Raw genomic sequence first — 18,072 nt, forward strand, 5'->3', positions numbered from 1 at the left:
TCCCGGGGACCTTCGGCAGCTGGCCGCGCCGGTCGCTGCGCTCCTCCCCGCAGCCCGGCTGGGGTTTGCTGCTCAGCGCAGGGGAAAGGGACACCGAGGTGACAAATAGCGTCGTTCCCCCGGCGCTGCGCGGTCCTGGCGGCCCGGGGGGGCGGTGCTGGTGGGCTCTGCGCGGGGGGGGGGTGGGTTAAAAAGGCTTTGGGTTGGGGAGCGCGGCCACCTCTTAACTCGGGCTTCTCTTTGTTTTATGAAGTTTTCGCTCCTGCTGTACCTGCAGACATGGACGAAGAAGGCAACAGCACCAGCCTTGAGGTACAGTGTGCTTTGCTATCCTTTTTGGACATACTTATTTCCCGATTAGTATTTCCAGAAGTTGAAAGCTATTGTACTGTCCTGGTTTGAGCGACACAGGATTAATTTCTCTTTCAGTATTTTTACTTTTCAGTAAGGTGTCTTTTAATGCTTGGGAAACTGCACTTTTAGAAGACTCTAATGCCTGAACTTGTGAAAATATTTACTCTCTAGCCAGCTATGGTGTGTGGGTTTCAAGGTCTCGGTGTTTTCGAGCTCGCCTGATGCAGGGATGAGGAGGAGCCAGACCTGGGCACTTGACCCAAGCTGCCCAACAGGATTATTTCATACCATGCATGTCACGTTCACTATAAATTAGAAAGTTTACTGTGAAGCTGGCTCTCTCCCTTGACGGCTGCCATCCTGAGAACCCCTTGCCCCCGTGCCAGAGCCCAGAGCCCTTCCCTTCCTCCCGCAGTGCTTGCAGTGTCCCACATGTGCTGTCCGCTGCTGGGAGTGCACAGCTTCTACAGATAGAATGGGCTGAGGATAATCGTTGCATATTCTGTACTGGTATCGAGATCAATATTGGTTCTTTAGTGCTATTAATGTTAATTATTCAATCTTATTCTATTAAATCTGTTTGTATTTCAACCCCCGGGTTTCCTTGTTTTTACCTGATGTACCTAATTTGATAACATTTGGGTAATGTTTTTAGGTGTTTTTACTTAGAAAGAACCTTTCCTTCTAAGAGTTTTAGCCTTCCAAAAATATCAAGAGTGGTCCCATTTTTTTGTGTGTGTGTTGTGGGTTTTTTTTTTAGTTTTTATTTTCTTTTCACTGCAAACCATTCACACTCTGCTTCAATCTCTAAGCTGTTAGCAGAATGATACCGTTTAAGTACCTTTTGCTTCAACACTGTGTTCTTAGCCTAAAGATGGAAGAATTATGCAATTCCCTGGCAGCTAGCTCTTCTTTGCCATAAATAAGTTCTTAAATATGTTCTTAATCATAAATAAGAAACTCATAGTCCAACTAGGCACATGGTGCTTTTTGTAGTAATGACAGGAAAGAGTTATTTTCAGAACTTAAAAATACGTACAACCTACTCGTATGCAGTTAAAAAAAGTTTTGTGAAGATCCAGTAATTGTGAAATGCAGCGTGTGGACCCGTGTGCTTGTGAATTGGGAGGGAGTCTCATGTTCTGGGCAATCCGAATTTCGAGGCCTTGCTTTCCGCTGTCCTGTGCCACTGCTGCAGGTGCCCCTGCTCTGGCAGGGGGTGGGACTGGATGAGCTCCAGGGGTCCCTTCCAACCCGGACCAGTCTGGGATTCTGTGCTTTCCACCTCTCCCTCAATGGGGAATGTCTCACTCTTTGCCTTTGATTGTAATGTGTTAAACTCTCAGCAGAGCTGCTTGTTCTGCACTTGGGATTCTGGGCGAGTGTGTGCTTTATTTATGTAGCTGTGTATTTTTGCTAATTACTGCTAATTCTCAGTGTCTTAATGAAATGTCAACATCATTGGAAAAAGCAGACAAATGTTATTTATGCTAATAGATACTCTCAGCATGTCATTGCTCCATTTTCTGATGAAGTGAGGGTCTTTTCAGGGTTGTTCCACACATGTTTTATGTCTGAGAAGTGTTTGCAGCTGCATAAGGCACCTGTGAAGTCCCCGAATGTCGGTGCTGGCTGTCACCTCTCAAGGGAGCTCCTGCAGGCGTGGGCTGATGGGAGGGTCCTACAGAACTGTCACAAGTGCCTAAACGGTTGCGACCTGCCTGCTTGCTTTCTCTGCTTTTCCAGAAGGACTGTCAGTGCATGAAAAGACACCCTGCCACATCTGTGTGGGGAATATCAATGTTTTCCCCCACGTTTGTGAGAAACCTTGCAAGAACCTCTCAGATTTTCAGGGAGGGCTGGATTTCTTCTGTCCCTCACTGTTTTTCTGTATTGAGGCACGAGGGCTTAGTCTGTGCATGTGTGTTTTATTATTTTCCTCATTAATTTGTTTCTTCTCCTCGTGTAGCAGCAATGTGACTGGCAGTTGTCACCTACTATTTTGGATGTTATTTGAGATCATACGGGCCTGGACAGTAGCAGAACTGTGCATGTCCCTGACGCCGTCAAGGGGAAATAAATTAAGTGACCACAATAGACTTATAAGAAAACCTCACTGTGTTTTATCAGAATGTGTTATATTTGTTGCTAACAAATTTTCAGCTTTTTTTTTTCAAATTCTTGTGACTTTCCACTACAATCCCACTAATAATAGTGATAGAGTTAGTTTGACGTTGAGAAGATACATGGTCGATATGCTGTGTTAAAGCAACCTAAGAAGACAGACTGAAGGCAGTGATCCGGTTGTGTTGCCAGGTCAGGCAGGAGTTTGATTTGTGCTGTAGAACTGGAACGAATTTTGTAAGAGAGACTAGTTTGACTCTCGGTGTGCACTTCGTTCTTGTCTTGATGGCAAAGTTAAATTAAGAAGTCATCCAGATCTGGAACTGAGGGCAAAAACTGGGACCAGAACTGTGTGTAGTACTTAAGATTCAGGTACTCGTGAGGTTCAAGACTTATAGGGGGACTTATCTGTCCTTGCGCTCAGGTTTTTCCTAATTGTTCCTAATATTCGATTTGCCTTTTTCCCCCCTTCCTGGTAAGTTTTGAGTTGGCATTTGTGAGACTAGTTTAACTGCCAGATTTTCTTCCTGAATCGCAATAGTTGGCACAGGTCCCAGGGCTGCATACCTGAGGTTAGAGCTTTTTCCCATACGCATAATTTTTTTTAGGGTGAATTCATTCTGCTGTTTTATTACTTATTTTCTCAGTCTCAAAGTCCTTTACGTTCAGTTCTCGTCCTTGTTGCTCTGAATAACGTAGAGTCATCAAAAAAAGTTATCGCCTCGCTGTTTGACCCTGGATTAGGACTGTTTAGGAATGTGTTGGACTGATACCAACGTAGAACTCTGCTAATGACCCCTCTCCACAGGATGTCTTGTGTTCACAAAGTGGGCCATAGTTGAGGGAAAGATGCTGGAAAATACAACCAAGTTGCGTTGTACGCACCAGACCAGGCCTTGAGATGTTTTACAGGGGCTTCTTGCCAGTTGTGGGAAACTAATTCTCCTTTCGTTTGGTGCCAGGCTGTGCTGCCAGCAGGTGGAACACGGATACTTCAGTTTGTAGAAGACAGGATACAGACTACTATGGTAATGTATAGCTTTGATCAACTGGGTGAAAGACTGTGTGTGCGTAAAAAGTGTGTAGCTTCTTGTAAGTTCTAGGAACTCTGCTAAGTCACAGTCAAAGTTGAAGTGTTTATTTCTTCATTGTGCATGAGGCAGGAATTAATTCCTGTTACTTCATCCCATGTACATTGAGTTGATCAGCTCACAGATCCTTGGGGAGGAAAAGTGCTAAAGATTTTGCATGTAAACTTATGAGTGAGATACTGATGTAGTTTAAACTTCTTGTGTGTGTGATGTTTTAGTTAAAAATGAAGCATTTATGAGTGTGCTTGACTTCTAGACATCTTACTGAGCTAACTGTTCTTCAGCCCTCCAAAAAGCAGTTAATAATTTTCAACTTTAGAAGTCACTAACTTCTTTCCCCTCTAAATTCCCCCCACAGCTGACCGGAATCGCAATCGGAGCTGCAGTTGCATTACTGCTTATAGCAATTGTTGTGTTTGTCGTTTACAGAAGAGTGAGACAGTCCAGTAAGTACACAATAACCATGTATGTTTAAAAAACAGTTTTCTGAGCTATCTTCAGTATTTTCGTTATAATACCTGGTAGATTCTCTGCTGATTTGTAATAATTACTTGCTGTGAAGGTAGTGGTTCTTGCAGGAAAACAGCTTTAAAATGATGAAGAACTTGTGTTAATTCACTTACACAGGCTTGAACATGGGATTCCGAACTGTCACCTGCAGGATGCTCGAGGCTTTTATTTCTTTGGGGTGTGATAGCCTTAGTATCAGTCGGTATGCAAATAACTTAAAGCCAGCTGCCATTTCACTGTTACAGTAATTAGAAACAGGTGAATTAGAGGTTTTCTTTGTGAGATTAAGATTACCTGACCCTTGTATCTCTTTAGAGAGACGTTTTATCTCCTCCACTGATCAGGCAGAGCCTCAAGCCAGCTCTGCCCTGGTCTGGTTTGGCTAACCAGGGTTGGGTACCGCGGTATCCTCTGTTGGTTTACATTCCAAAGTCTGGCCACGAGAGCTGGCTGCTCAGCAGACAGGAGCCACGGCTGTTACCAGAGGTAGCAACATTGATAGCCTGTGCTCAGTTTTCTGCCCCTGAGCAATAGAGCTGAGGATGGTTTCTGATGTGATGACGCTTCTCTATTTCAGAACAACTTCAGCCGCATGTGCCTCAGTACAGATTTCGCAAGCGAGACAAAGTGATGTTCTACGGGCGGAAGATCATGAGAAAGGTAAGTGCGTTCGGCATGGTGGGAGGGAAGTAAAGGTTAAAATCCAGTTTGGGAGGTGGTGTAAATTATGCAATACTTCACATGCTCAGCCTGGCCCAGGGCCTTCCACCTATAAAACGTCAGTGGAATTTTGAGGATGTTTCAGAGCTCCTGCAATTCTGCCTGAATTGCTGATGGAACATCAATATTGTTTCTTTCTGGCCAAACCTTTCCTCTTTCAAGAATATTTGCAGATGTTGAGGGTAGGGGTAAATCTAACTCCTCTGTGGAGTTGATGCTTTTTACGTGTATATATACATATATATATAGAGAGAGAGAGAGAGAGAGAGAGTAATCCGTCTTTCTCAGTATCTGGGGTTATATTTAAGATATTCAGTGCCGATGTTCAAGATTGTCCTTTTCAGATAATGACTTCCAGTAGGGCTGTGGTGTCCAAACTGTTGCACCTAGAGGTTCTTGATAGGTAGCATTGAAAGCCCACTATATGTGCTGGCTATTGTTAACCTTGTTCTGATAACACCTTATTTTCTCTGATAAGCTGTACTGGCTTCACTTTCCACTCCAGAGTACAAATAGTTGCACGCTATTTCAACTACATATTGCTTTCTCCTCCTACCGCATCAGTTACTCTTTATAACCTCTGAGGTACTATGCAGAATGAATCTCTTATTCTTTGCCACATGCTTTGCACAGCCCTTGCTTTGTATTTTCTCCTGCTTTCTGACTGAGGCAGTTCTGAAGACTACATGATGATACTGCTGAAATTGATCCAAGACAAGTAATGCAGTCTTTGGTACAAGGCCATCTTTTTCTCAGATTCTCCCTTACCAGCCTAGTTGATTAGGTGGTTTTTGAGGCTTCCAATACTACTTAAATTACAATGCCTGTCATAGATTTTCAGAAACAAACTTAAAGTGGTGTCCTGCAAAAACTTCAGGAATTTCTGTGTGCATTTAGTGAACACGTAATATATAGTAGTTATTGCTCTGGTGCCATTGCCAAGTATAGAAGCCAACAGGAAGGAAAAAGAGAATGTACAAGTTGAGGGACTCTAACTGTAAAAGTAGTTATTAAAAAAAAAAAAAAAGGACGTGGTAAAATTTTTCAAAAGTGTCCTGTAGGTGTGGACCATGGATTGCTGGTGTTCTTCGTATAGGCAAAGTGCAAAATAGGATGATTGTAGTATTTTTGTGTCAGGTACTTGAACAAATTTTTGTAGAATACATATGTTAAATTTTGTTTCAAATAGTCATTAGAGGCTTAATGATTAAAGCATCGTAAAATGTTCCTGATCTATTGCTTCAACAAGCTTTCATTGATTACTTTTATGGGTGGCTTTTTCCTACCCCCCTAGGAGCTGAGGGAGAACCAACTTTTTAGGTGCTTGAAAGAGTGAGGGTAGGGGTAAATCTAACTCCTCTGTGGAGTTGATGCTTTTTACGTGTATATATACATATATATATAGAGAGAGAGAGAGAGAGAGAGAGTAATCCGTCTTTCTCAGTATCTGGGGTTATATTTAAGATATTCAGTGCCGATGTTCAAGATTGTCCTTTTCAGATAATGACTTCCAGTAGGGCTGTGGTGTTCAAAGCTGGCACCTTCCTTCTCATGTGAGTCTGTCTGCGGAGCAGCTGCTCAGATTTACCTTTCTGTAGTCCACCTGTGAAGAGCACTGGGCGCGTCAGCCTGTGAGCTCTTGTTTTCGTGTACTGAATTGCAAGTAGAACTTGTCAAACTGTCTCATCAGAGACTGTTCTAGAGGGGTTAATCCCAAGATTGACCTCTTTGCTTTGGATGGTCACAAGGATCACCACCTGTGCCCTCAGGTTACTGTTCCGATGTTGTTCTGTTTTATTGTTCTAAAAGGTCTCCTCGAGAATTTGCCATCAGTCAGAAATCTGTTTCTGCATCAGTTGGTTAAATCCTTCAAGTCTGTGGCTGCCTGTTTGATATTTAGTTCCATTTTTTGGTTTGGTTTGGTTTTTACTTTAGTCTTTGCAAGTGGCTTTTCTTGGGAGATTGGAACAAGAAGGTTTGAGGAAATCTGAAGACAGACATTTCCTTGATGGATTAGGTTAATCTTGGTAGGCATGCTAGGTGCTCAGCGCTGACTGCCCGGCTTTCATTTACCTAAGGAGATAATTCTTCTTGTCTTTCTCTTCAAAATACATAGTGTATGCGGAATGTGAGATTCATTTTTTTTCCCTGGATTGATAGTACCACTAGGATCAGAAGAACTCTTTTCAGACGTGTCATGAGCGGCTATGTCAATGCAGAGTTTTTGTATTTAGGCTTGTTACAAGCTTGTGCAATAGGTCCTGGAAGTCGAGGTGAATTCATGACTTAACACTTCCCATACCAAAATGTATGTAGCAACTTCTTGGACCTCCACGTGCAGTTTTAGTATATATGATGCTGTTGATAAAGCCTGACTTGGGAAAGCTGCCTCCTACTCACGTGGGGACTCTGACCCCTGTTTACAGTAGCAAATGGTTATTGCTTGCTTGTCTCTGTAGATAGACATGGTCGGTGAAGGAAAAGGCTATTTTGGCTGTGATAAGTGCTCCCTGCCCACTGTCCTGTAGCGTCAGAACCAGGGTGCGGGTCCAGTGGACGGTCCAGCCCAGGGGAGCTGCGGGGTGGGATTGGGACTGGCCCTTTCTGGGACTGTAGGCAGAGCTGGGGTGTCCTAGCTGTGCCCTGTGGATAACCTGCTCGAGTCCAGGTGTGCGCTCACATCGCAAGGGCACTTAAAAACAACACCCGTAGAAAAACAAAGTACAGGTAAGGAAATTCTGTTGTTAGTCACTGCGTGCTGAGGAACACTTCCTCTCGGGAGCTGCCGCAGCCTTCTGCCTCACACACTGCTGAGCTTTGTTGAGGTGAATTCAAATACTTGGACTTAATAATTAGACTCTGTGCTGGTTTTAATCATCAGTTGTGGGGCTGTGTTTTGTTGTGGAGGGAGGAGATGACTCCCTGAACCTTGCTTTTGCATTGCAGATCAGCCTTCATGTAGCACTTAGCCAAAAAAGCCCCCAGTGAAAGGAAATTGTGTGTGTTGCCAGTAACTTCTTAATTTTAGTATTCTTTAACACAGTTGTTTATATGTAACGCACAGAAGTAGAGAATGCTTAGAATTCCACATGGCAAAATCATTTCAAGTAGTCTCTGCTTTGGGGTTTGAGATCTTGTTTTTATTCCTGAACAAGACTTAGGATATTACAAACTAACTGCTGTTGATTGCATTTCATGTATTTTTAATAAAATACCAAGATTTTACTTTCTAAAAAAAAACCCAAACCCCAAAAGTGAGTCTTCAAACTTATTAAAGATTTTTATTTTTTTTTTTTGCGAGAGAAACTTTTGGAGAACTAGTCTGTTTTGAAAGTAATGAGGTTTCCTCGGCCTCGGCAGTTGTTGCATTTCTCCAGAAGGTGGCACTTAGTCACCGTTCAGAACAAGTCCCAGCCCGCCTGCGGGGCTCTCTGTCACCGGCTCAAAAATGAACGCGGCCCCAGTGTGTCAGCATCACGTATTGCTAGAGCGGGGCTGGAGCTTGAAAAGTTACTTCTCTGCCTGTTGTTGAGTGGTTCTGAGGGACAACCATATGGCTAAGGGTTTTTTTTCCCCTCTACCACCCATTACCGCTGTAATTATTAAAATCAGAGTGTACTCCCCTTGCTTTCTAGAAAGAAAGTGATCCTGGAATAAGTGGTGTTCTGATCCTCCAAGGTCTTATATGAGTGCTTCACTCTGCTCATGTTCTGATGAGTTGGAGTCTTTGCAGGGTTGGAATTAGTGGTTTGGTTTGGTTTAATTTGTTTGGTTTGTATTTTAGTAAATGTTTTTGTTTTCATTATTTCCTCTTAGGTTACAACTCTCCCAAACTCTCTGGTTGGGAACACTGTGCCTCGCCAAAGGATGCGGAAGCGGGCAAAAGTTTTATCTTTGGCTAAAAGGTACTTGGGCTTCTGGGAAGGGGAATATTCATACCATGGAGACTGGCTTTGGGGGGTTTTGTTTGTGGTGTGGAACCTTCCCCTGGCATAGCTCTTTTCCATAGCTGCTGGTTTTTCACTGTCCTGTCGGCTGTGCATCAGTCTCGCAGTCTTCTGGGAAGTTTGCTGCAGTGGAGTGGTTTACGTGTACAACACTGTCTCTAGTTTTGCTGGAGAAAGGCAGGAGGGTGGAATGCTATTGTTTTATCTACTTGATAACGTGTAACTTGGTGTGATGTGCGTTTAGTATTGCAGTCAGCCTATGGTGTCAGTATACAGCCCATACTTAAGACAAAGGAGGAGACGTCCTGACCTTCCTGACGTGTTTTTCTTTGTAGGATTCTGCGTATTAAGAAGGAGTGTCCAACTCTGCAGCCAAAAGAACCACCTCCCTCTTTGCTAGAGGCAGATCTCACTGAATTTGATGTAAAGAATTCCCATTTGCCATCGGAAGTTCTATACATGCTTAAAAATGTTAGGTAATGTTAAATGGAAAGATAAGTTTGGATTTTGCTTTTGATGGATGTTCATGTGATCTAAATATTTAGCAGTTTGTGTCAAGTCCTTAAGTCAAGACCAATTTTATCACTGCATGGTCAGAGTCTTTAGGCAGTTGACTGAAAGCTCATCTGAGCATGAGGAAAGAATGAATGACTTCTAGTTTTCTAGAAACATTAAGAAAACAGTTGATTGTGTTTTTTAAAAAACAAAAACCAAAACCCAACAAAAACCCAAAACCAATCCAGATTAGTGGCCTAATTGGGGATAATGATAATTTTTTTCTGACATGAACAGATTTCATAGAATCATAGAATGGCTTAGGTTGGAAAGGACCTTGAGATGATAGGGTTCCAATCCCCTGCCATAGACAGGGACACCTCCCACTAGTTCTGTTGGTAAATTTTTAAAATTCCCTGTGGACTATATCAGGTAATTTTAGGTACAGAAAAACATCATAATTGGTAAATGTTAATTGGATACCATATTGACAACTCTCTAAACTGCAGAATCTTTTGTTTCTCTGGCTAAAAACGTTGCAAACAGAATTGAAGTCAACTTAATCCTTACAGCTTTTTGGTGGGTTGCGAGGAAGGGATGGTCGTTGTGCACCTTCAGTCAAGGCTTAGTATTGCTGACACAGCAGAAAGCATGAGATCTTCAGACCTATACTTCTGGTTTTGTTTGTGTATGTTCATTTTTCTCCCGGTTATGACAGAATTTAATCCTGAAGGTCATACGTACTGTAATAAAACTGCTATTTAAATCATCTAAACTTTCTACTGTGGAATTATGATCTCCTATGACTAATTGATGTTGCAGTAGATTTTGATCGATTGGTCCGGTTAAATGTGAGCTAATGGAGCTGTATGAAGGGCCCTTCTGGTGCTGCGCACAGGCCGATCAGGTTTAAGACGTGTCTGTCTGTCTGCCTGACTAGTTTCAGCATTGCAGGAGTCCAGTTGCACAGTACCTGCAGGAGGTGGAATATTCCAACCTTACAAGTGTGCGCAGGTGACAGGGAGTTTTCCCTTTGTTTTCAGTATTTCTCATGTGTTCTGGTTACATGCACAGGGTAGCTGTGCTAAAAGGGAAAGTTCCAAAAAGTGACTCTTTCATGCAATGTGTGAATCAGTTTTTTACATTTCTTCCCCTCCAAAAGCCATGCTGGTGTTTACTTGAGGAAGACTGGATACACTTCCTTCTGAGCCTGCTGGCGTTGCTCGGAGTGCTACTCAAAAATGAATGCCAGAACTTAGTTTCCAGTGTTTCACAGTACTCTCGCACTTCTGCAGTGGGGAGTCCTGCTCCTCCTGCTGTGCCGTTGGACTGACAGGCGACAACCGCCTCTGGGGTTCCTCTGCTGGCCCTGCCTGGGGGCTTTGCTGGTTTAGGGAGGATTTTCCATGGGCAGTGCCAATTTTAGGTTTCTCTTTGCATTTTCTCTCCTGCAGGGTCCTTGGCCACTTTGAGAAACCTCTTTTCCTGGAACTGTGCAAGCACATGTTTTTTGTGCAGTTGCATGAAGGCGAATACATCTTTCGTCCCGGGCAGCTGGATAACAGCATCTATGTTGTACAGGATGGCAGGCTGGAAGTTTGCATTCAAGAAAGTGTAAGAATTAACTGATCTGCGTTTCTTGAGACAAATCTGTTGGCATAACGTATGGGTTGGCATGAATCATTAAGCTTTGATTAAACTTAGACATTTAAATCATAGTGATTTAGAAAGGATTACTTCCAAGCCTTCAGGGCCGTGATACTTACGGAGATCAAGGTTTTTAACTGTGGTCCCCTGTGCCTTAGAGGAGAGAGCGAAACACGGTGCTGATGAGGCATTCTGAAATGTCCTCACGTACTCTGACTGCGTAGTTCCTGAGGGAGGACAGGGTGCAAGACAGGCTTTGCACAGCGCTGGGAACATTTGCCTTTTGGTTGGTAGTTATACAGAACAGTTGGGTGTACAGAGCAGGAGAGACCACGTACACTTCGCTGTGTAATATTCTCGCCTGGTAGTTAGCGGGTTTGCCTGGGAGGTGGAACGTCCAGATTCACTTTTGGGTAGACGGGGAAAAGAAACGATGGCTTGTTTTATGGGTGAGTCTTGAAGTTGAGTGCTAGCCTTTGCCATCCCTTCTGCCAATTGAGACTGACTTTTCCTCCTTCTTCCTGACTGAACTTTGAGTTTAGCTTTAACATGTAAACAGTTCTCTGATGGCTGAAAATGCAGGGGGGGTGTATTTGTAAATTATCCCAAATATGCTGATTTCTGTATATTTTTGCATTTTGCTTTCCTTTGTTTTGTACTACCTCTTGACATGTAATCCCTTGATAAAGGGAGCTCATTCTGTCTCAGAGAGATGGTAGTGTGTTTTTAAATTGGTTATTACATAGCAGAGACAAGCAGGTCACAGCTCCCCCTAGACAAAACTGGCTTTTAGTTTCTTTTAATTTATCACTTTTAGAATGGTGGTTTAAAACTTTGGTTTGAATTAGCACATTTCCATCAGAGCAGAGAGAAAACATCCAAGAAGCACCCGAGTTATCATGGGGGACCATTTCTTTTAGGGCTGCTTAGAGTATCTGGGAGAATGAGAGCAAGTAAAGTTTTCTGAAATGCTCTGTGTATGCCAAATATGCAACTGTGAGCCTGCAGTAATCTTCTGTGTGACACTTGCAGGATGGAACAGACGTGGTTGTTAAGGAGGTACTGGCAGGAGACAGCGTCCACAGCCTTCTCAGCATTCTTGATGTTATCACGGTAGGTTCTTGAACGTGTGGATTTTCTGCGGTGCTGCTTTGTGTCATGGAGCCTGTTGGGGGAAATAGACTTTGGATATTGCTAGGAAGGAATCAGAATGGAAAATGGTTCTTTGACCGACTCTTTTCCTCCTCCCAGGCCTTCCCAGCTGTGAACTTAGCTCTGTGGTGTGTTAGTTGGTTGTGAAACATGTATGCTTGACAGTGGCTATTGCTGGTAAGCAGTAGGATTTGAATGATTCTTTATGGCTGGAAAACTGAGGTATGGTGTGAGTTGCTCAAGGTCACAAAGCAGTCAGGAGGAGGACCAGGTTAGCGCCCAGAAGTCCAGGCTTTTACGCTGATGCGTTACTTGCCAAATTTATTTTTATTTAGTCTAATTAAAATAAATCTGACAGTTGTTATTATTGTAATTACACTGTGAAACCAGCTGATGGATTTAATATTATCCTGATATGTTAATGTTGCTGGTGACCATCTGAAGGTTGTGCTCTGTGGCAGGCGACAAGATGAGCTAAATGCTAACTGGTCATATTTATCGCACAAATTAGCGGTGTGGATTTTGTTTCAGTTGGAGTTACAGTGATGGTTTTGCTGAAATTGTCACAGTGCATCTGTTTAGGAATACCTACATTGAAGGTGGTGAATTCACCACCTTCAATAATATGCAAGCACTTTAAGTGCTTACTTGAAGGATTTTGGTAGCAGAGAGGAGGAAGATAATCTAATCAATAAGTTGTTCTTTTTTGACCTTGTATCATGTTTCTTTTGTGCTTGGCTGTCTCCTTTCATTAAAGGGTACTGTTACTCTGCATGTAAGTAGTTTTAATGAGTCTGTAAAGGGTTCTTTGCCACTTCTAGGTGCAAGCAGGTGTATATATTTATAATTTCCATAAAACCTATTGAAAGCTTGGTCACGCTTTCTTCTGTCGAAAGTCATGGCACGTGAATAACTTTGACTGGACAAATCTAGTTCTTGCTGTCAAATCCATATTAATAGCAGATTTAGAGGGATCTTTGCCCTTGGTACTTCCACCAGTAAATTTTCTTAGTATTGTAAAGAGCAGGACCACCGTATGGGAACATGAATGCTAGTCGTGTTCTTTCCCTGTATTCTTTTTGAATAAACAAGAAGAAATCCTACTTGTATTACAGTGGTTTGTGGTTTTGTTTTTTTTAGAGGGTGGTTGCCATTCATTTTGTGTTGTGGCTTTGGTTTTGTTTTGATTTTTTTAAAATTCTTTATAATTTTTTTTTTCTTGTTAGTTATACCACTGGTAAATCAGAAAATAAAAATTGTTGAAAGTGTTGAAAAGAGTTATCAGCGTGCAGAAGAGTATATAACCAAAAGCCTTGCAAATTTTTTGCCAAATTAACTTGTTCTCATCTATTTTTACAACTTTCTCTCTTCTCCCTTGTTTCCCAGCTTTGTTAACTGGTTATTTTATTTCTGTTTTTCCTCTTCCTTATGCTCCTTGCTGACTTTAGGTATAGGAGTAGCCTGAAAATGGGCAAGGAAAGAGAAAGTAGCATTGATCAAAATATAGGAGATCTCTCGGTGGCATTCCAAATTAGTGAATAAGTCTTAGAACTTTCTGCAGATACCATAACCTTAATTAAGTTTCACCATTAACGCCAAACACCTGGATCTGACACGAAGAAAGAATGTATTCAGAGAGAATTTGAGTTGTCTGAGCTAGACTTGTGATTTCTTGGACTGATTTTGTAACAGATAACGTCAGGCTGGTCCCCACTTAGTTGAGAGATGTGCAAAAGAAAATTGAGGTTGCTGCAAGAAGTGGTGACCTCTTGTTGGATCTAACAGAAAGGTCAAACAAGAGGTACTGTTCTAATTTAATTTTCCAATTTTTTAAATTGAAAAGTCCCCTTAGATGTACTAAATACAAAGGTACCAGCTGTGACTTGAGACTTGTGCTGCGTTTCCCTTATTCTGAGAACAGGTAAGTGCTGCTTTCTCAAAATGCAAAGGAGAAATTGGAGGCTTTGTATCCAGGTAGACACTAGCCCTTTCCTGGCATTTTGGAACAATTCTGTGTTGTAATTAATCTGACTCTGAATTGATACTGCCTCAAGTATTAAAAAAGTCTCTGAACTGAAGGTTGTTGCTGTCCGTGTGGGTGTTTTCAGCAGCTGTTGCTGAGCGCTCACTCTCCCTGTGTGCACTCAGATCTGCTGAATTCTCATTCAGAGTTAAATGGGACCAATAGAGGTGGCATCTGATGCTGAGTGCTGGGGCTTTGGGCTTTACTCTGCCTTTGTCCTCCGTGTGGAGATGGTATTTGGAAAACCGTGAGCATGTGGCATAGTTGGAATGAAAAGGAAGAGACTGGGAGGAATATTGATCAATTGTCAGTGACTGAGGGGAAAAAATGAAAGTATGAGGATTAACAGAAGATGAAAAAACACTTGGATAAAGGTGAGCCTGCAGGGCTCGGGTCAGTTTAAATGACAGTGGACAAGGTAGGTGAGGTCGACAAAGAAGTAATTGATTGCTGCAAGAACTTTGGGTTGCAGCAGTGTGGCTGGTGGGAGCAGAGGAAGATGGAATTCAAGCAATGGGAACAGGGAGAATGTGCCAGATTTTTGGGTACAAAAAGGAGTTACCACTCCAGGTGGGAGAATGTAAGGCCCCAGTGTCTCTTGTAGCAGATTTCTTAACCAAATTCATTTGGATTTGAGGACTGGCTGTCATCTGGATTCAACTACGACTTTAGCTGTGACATTTGTCACCTACAGCATTGAATTACTCCACAGCTATTAGAGCAAGACAGGAGTGAATAGTTATCCACATTGGGAACAAAAAGTTCTCTGTTGAAAAACCGCTACTTCTCTACTGGTTATGACTTAACAGTTCCTTGTGACCTCAGTATGTGATTGTAAAATATTATAATTTAAGCGTGGTATTCTCTGTGTGTGGCTGATTACATTATATTTGAGAGAACTGACAATTACGGGAACGTTTCCTCTTCGTGTTTCCCTGAGAGCTTTTAGCGTGTTCCAGCCCCATTAGTGTGGTGGTTGGCCCTTTCAAAAGCAGGCTGCTCCCATGCAGGGCTTTCGAAAAGGAAAAAATTATATGCTGATGAAAAACTGGAGGGATGGGCTGTTCTTTGGAGAAGGCGGCTGCTGTATCATTATCTGTTATTACCCTAAAACTGGTTTTCTGAGAGACTGTCGGCATTGGTCTATCCTCAAACAAGCACTGTTCAGAAAAACCCCAAATGCTTTACTGGGTAGAGTGTAGACCATATAAATGTGATATACAGTGCTTATTTGGCCCTTTTGAATAGCTGCTATGGAACACTGTTAAACTTAATGCTTATCTTTTGTCCAGCGACTGAAGATTTAATAGATTTCCTTAGTTTTTCCCCTGTGTATTTGGTACAGAGATGGGTAGGCGATATAGTTGATGGCACATAGAGCGATGTATGTACGTAAAAGCAGACTAGATAAATTTTCTTTTACATTGGAGTAGGAGGAGAATTCCAAATGACTTCTTCGCTTGAAGGCGGGCTGTAAACTGGCCTGTAAAAGAGGAATGTTGTATTTATTTTTGGTACAGCAAAAGGCACAGAAATGTAATTTGTTAATTTCTTTACTTAATTAAAAGAAACTTGGGAAAAATGAGGACGCCTGGTAGCTTTGCAGTGTAGGTCAAAGAGATGTTTAAAATTTCAAATCCCTCAGGAACTTGAAAACCAAAGCTATTAATATCATCCCCAGATTTTATAAAAAGGTCAGCTGAAGTTGGTGTAATTAAGAAATTGGTTCCAATTAATTTCATTTAATTTTAGAATCTGCTTCATCGTGACTTCCAGACCAGCAATGCAGGCAGAGCTGTAGCTTTATTTTCCAGAGTGGTTATAGTTGTACCAAATATATCTGGTTTGGTTTTGCTGGTTTCCTTAGGCAGAAATTCGATTGTGGTTAGTTGTCTGATGCTCTGGAAGACTTGCAAGTTTTTTTCATTTGTAATCAGCATTTAGCATCTGTGTGTTTTGTGTTTGGAAGAATTGGCCTTCTGCTGCTCAGGAGGAGTGAAAGCTCCAGAAGCTGTGACTGTGTTAAAGTAGAAACTCCATTTCTGCCTCAGCTCCTGCTCTGTACCACAAAAGGACTCTTTTTATCTTAGAAATATTGGATAAATCAGTGTTTCATGTTATTAATAAATGAATTCATGACTTATAGATATTCTTTTCAGCATTTACTAATGGAGTAGAAGTAGTGTTGTCTGGAGTTTTTTATCTAAGTGTTTGGCAGTAGATTTTTTTTAAAATCTATTTTGATTCGAGGGGAAAAAATCCTAATCTGGAGGCTTGCCTTCCAGTGTGAAAACCTCTGTATTCTACCTGCTTAGAGTTTTATCTTTCATTGGTTTATTGATTCTCCATCTGTTCTTTGAGCAGCTCAGGATGGTCTAGACTCAGTTTATCTCAAGTAAAGAGAAGCTGCTTGGCTTTGTCATTTGGAGTACTTCAAATATATATATGAATATATGTGAAGATACATATATATATATCTCAGAACACCAGAAGTCTGCCTGGTTTTTTGCTTATTCTATTATGTATGTAATTACTATGCAATTTTGTTGTATTTTTTGCTGATTGTGTGAGTCTGTGACTGTTATTGCAGCAAATAGCTTCGCCGTCAGTATGGATAATAAAATTGACAAAACCTCTTTTTTCTGCAGTCTTGAATAGCTGGAGGTTGGAATGCTTCTGAAGCCTGGCTTTGTCTGTAATAAAAGTATAATCGGGTTGACAGATTAGCTGGTCCCCTTAACCTGACACCCCTTCCTGGAGCTCTTGTTTCTCTGTCTCTGTTTAATGCTGGTGAAATCACTGGTGTGGATTCACCTGCCCATGCTGCCCTCATTACACCACCCCTAGGTCATGGAGCAGAGGTTCAAGGCTTTTTGTGGTCAGATGACGTCTGTCAAGCATACATGATATCAAAGGACAAATTTGGGAAGTGATTGGGAAGAATTGGGTCAGATCCTGGTGGATTAACCTTGTGTCTCTGAAACTTTCTATTAGGGTCACCCTGCTCCTTATAAAACGGTCTCAGCCCGAGCAGCCATTCCGTCCACTATACTGCGACTTCCAGCAAATGCCTTTCAAGACGTCTTCCAGAAATACCCTGAAACTCTTGTTAGAGTGGTACAGGTAAGCTTCGTTGTTAAGTAGAATTGGAAAGGGGAAAAAAGTCACTCTAATTTCAAAGTTAGAAAGAAGACATTTTGAAGTTCAGCAAGCTCAGCATCCTCTTGCAGATATGGAACTGTTGAGTAGAGCTTCTTTTCAAGGTTTGGATTAGTTCTGCTGTTCCTCTCACTCTTAGAATCCTAGACTTAATGATCTCAGCATTTATCACGTACAGGAAGGAATAATTCGTGTGTGTGTGTATACACACACCCACACAGAATCACAGAATGGTCAGGGTTGGAAGGGACCTCTGGAGATCATCTAGTCCAACCCCCCGCCAGAGCAGGGGCACCTCCAGCAGTGGCACAGGACGGTGTCCAGGCGGGTTTGGAATGTCTCCAGAGTGGGAGACTCTATAACCTCTCTGGGCAGCCTGTGCCAGTGCTCCACTACCCTCAAAGTAAAGGAGTTCTTCTCATGTTAAGATGGAACTTCCTATGTTCAAGGTTTTGCCCATTACCTCTTGTCCTGTCACTGGGCACCACTGGAAAAAGACTGCTCCCATCCCCCTGGCACCTCCCTTTAAGTATTTGTAAGCATTAATAAGATCCCCCCTCAGTCGTCTTTTTCTCTACACTAAAGAGACCCAAGTCCCTCAGCCTTTCCTCATGAGAGATGTTCCAATCCTCCAATCATCTTTGTGGTCCTTTGCTGGACTCTCTCCAGCAGTTCCCTGTCTTCCTTGAACTGGGGAGCCCAGAACTGGACACAGTTGTGGCCTCTGCAGGGGAGAGCAGAGGGGGAGGATGACCTCCCTCGACCTGCTGGCCACACTCTTGATGCACCCCAGGATGCCATTGGCCTTCTTGGCCGCCAGGGCACATTGCTGGCTCATGGTCATCCTGTT

General features: G+C 42.4%; 1 protein-coding gene across 1 annotated transcript in view; it reads left to right on the forward strand.

Annotated features, from left to right (window-relative positions):
- Window positions 1-279: 279 nt before the first annotated feature.
- Window positions 280-18,072, forward strand: part of PNPLA7 (patatin-like phospholipase domain containing 7) — a 139,345-nt gene continuing 121,552 nt past the window's right edge. The window contains exons 1-9 of the mRNA XM_009890286.1: window positions 280-312; window positions 3,441-3,506; window positions 3,928-4,015; window positions 4,657-4,739; window positions 8,616-8,704; window positions 9,082-9,222; window positions 10,696-10,855; window positions 11,921-12,001; window positions 17,058-17,186. Coding sequence (XP_009888588.1) covers window positions 280-312; window positions 3,441-3,506; window positions 3,928-4,015; window positions 4,657-4,739; window positions 8,616-8,704; window positions 9,082-9,222; window positions 10,696-10,855; window positions 11,921-12,001; window positions 17,058-17,186 — 870 coding nt within the window. The remainder of the gene's footprint in view (window positions 313-3,440; window positions 3,507-3,927; window positions 4,016-4,656; window positions 4,740-8,615; window positions 8,705-9,081; window positions 9,223-10,695; window positions 10,856-11,920; window positions 12,002-17,057; window positions 17,187-18,072) is intronic.

The sequence above is a fragment of the Charadrius vociferus genome, unplaced genomic scaffold (genome assembly GCF_000708025.1).
Source record: "Charadrius vociferus isolate BGI_N301 unplaced genomic scaffold, ASM70802v2 scaffold398, whole genome shotgun sequence".
NCBI classification, from domain to species: domain Eukaryota; kingdom Metazoa; phylum Chordata; class Aves; order Charadriiformes; family Charadriidae; genus Charadrius; species Charadrius vociferus.